Raw genomic sequence first — 1,439 nt, 5'->3', positions numbered from 1 at the left:
TAGATAGATAGATAGATCATAGATGATAGATAGATAGATAGATAGAATGTAATAAAAATAAAACTTTAATAAGAAGAGAAATGGCTAGATAATATATAATACCCTGGTATTTTGGTCCACTTTCTGTTTGCTATAACAGGATACTTGAGACTGGTTAATTTATTTAGAAAACAATTTCTTCCACTGGAAGCTTGGAAGTCTATGGTCAAGGAGCCTCATTTAGTCAGAACCTTTTCCTGGTGCAGACTTTATACAGAGTCCTAAGTGTGTGCAAGCAATCATGTGGTAAGGCAGAACAAGTGTGCCAGAGGGAATTCCCTTTTATGACAAAGCTACTCTTTTAATAACTTATTGATCTGATAATCCATGAATGATTTAATCTATTCATGAGGATTCAGTCACCTTCCAAATGTCCCACCTCTAATACCACTAACAGGACTTTGGAGATAAGTTTCCAAGACATAATCCCAGCACTGGGGAAGTAAAGGCAGAAAAATCAGCAGTTCAAGGTCATCTTTAGATACATAGCAAGCTCAAAGCCAGCCTGGAGTACAAGAGACTCTGTCTCAAAAGAAAACCAAAAAAGGGCATAACCCATGAAGGAAAAAATTGGTAGATTGCCTTCATTAAAACAAACTTTAAAAATTATGTATGCACATATTAGTTGAAATTAGTTGAGCATGTTTTCCTTTTCAACTACAAGAGGTCTCTTCCTTCACAACTTCTCAGGAGTCCAAAATCGACCTCCTTGATCAGAAAGAGGACGTGAAGAAAAAGCTAAAGAAGGCCTTCTGTGAGCCAGGCAATGTGGAGAACAACGGGGTTCTGTCCTTCATCAAGTATGTCCTCTTTCCACTCAAGTCTGGTAAGACTCCCTGCTTGCCTCGGGGACCAGGCTGGAAGAACAGCGTTCTGCTGCGATCATGCTTGTGATTTGTCACAGATTCTTCCTCCAGGAACTAGCTGCCCTGAATCTCTGCCTTGGTTTTATATATATCCATGTGTGTCTGAGGCTGGGCTGTCCTACCATTATCTGTGTGTTCAGTATCAGGCTGGGTTCTGGGGGTGTCATTGGGATGGACAGGGGTGTCAGAAATGAGTGTGCAGGCAAGGTATTGAAGTATGGGAATCCAAAAGCATTATAATAAGTCCTGACCCTCCCTGTAAGGATCTGGGGTGGCTAGAATTCTGCTCCTCCATTTGAAGAACAAGGAAGCTGGGGGAGCAACTCAGTGATAGACAGTATATGCTTAATGTGTGTCAGGCTCTAGGTTTAGTCCTTAGCACCTAAAAAGGAAAAAAGCTGGGCGTGGTGGCACATGCCTTTAATCCCAGCACTCAGGAGGCAGAGGCAGGCAGATCTCTGTGAGTTCAAGGCCAGCCTGGTCTACATAGTGAGTTCCAGGACAGCTGGGGCTACAGGGAGACCCTGTCTCAAA

The 1,439-nt window shown here is 42.5% G+C and overlaps 1 protein-coding gene across 1 annotated transcript in view; it reads left to right on the top strand.

Annotated features, from left to right (window-relative positions):
• Yars (tyrosyl-tRNA synthetase) overlaps nt 1-1,439 on the top strand; it is a gene marked incomplete at its 5' end in the record, with an annotated part of 26,889 nt that overhangs the window by 14,245 nt on the left and 11,205 nt on the right. The window contains 1 exon segment of the mRNA XM_008829198.1: nt 730-865. Coding sequence (XP_008827420.1) covers nt 730-865 — 136 coding nt within the window.

The sequence above is a fragment of the Nannospalax galili genome, unplaced genomic scaffold (assembly GCF_000622305.1).
Source record: "Nannospalax galili isolate Female #2095 unplaced genomic scaffold, S.galili_v1.0 scaffold473, whole genome shotgun sequence".
In the NCBI taxonomy this organism is placed as follows: Eukaryota; Metazoa; Chordata; class Mammalia; order Rodentia; family Spalacidae; genus Nannospalax; species Nannospalax galili.
This window is presented reverse-complemented; position numbering and strand designations above follow the sequence as displayed.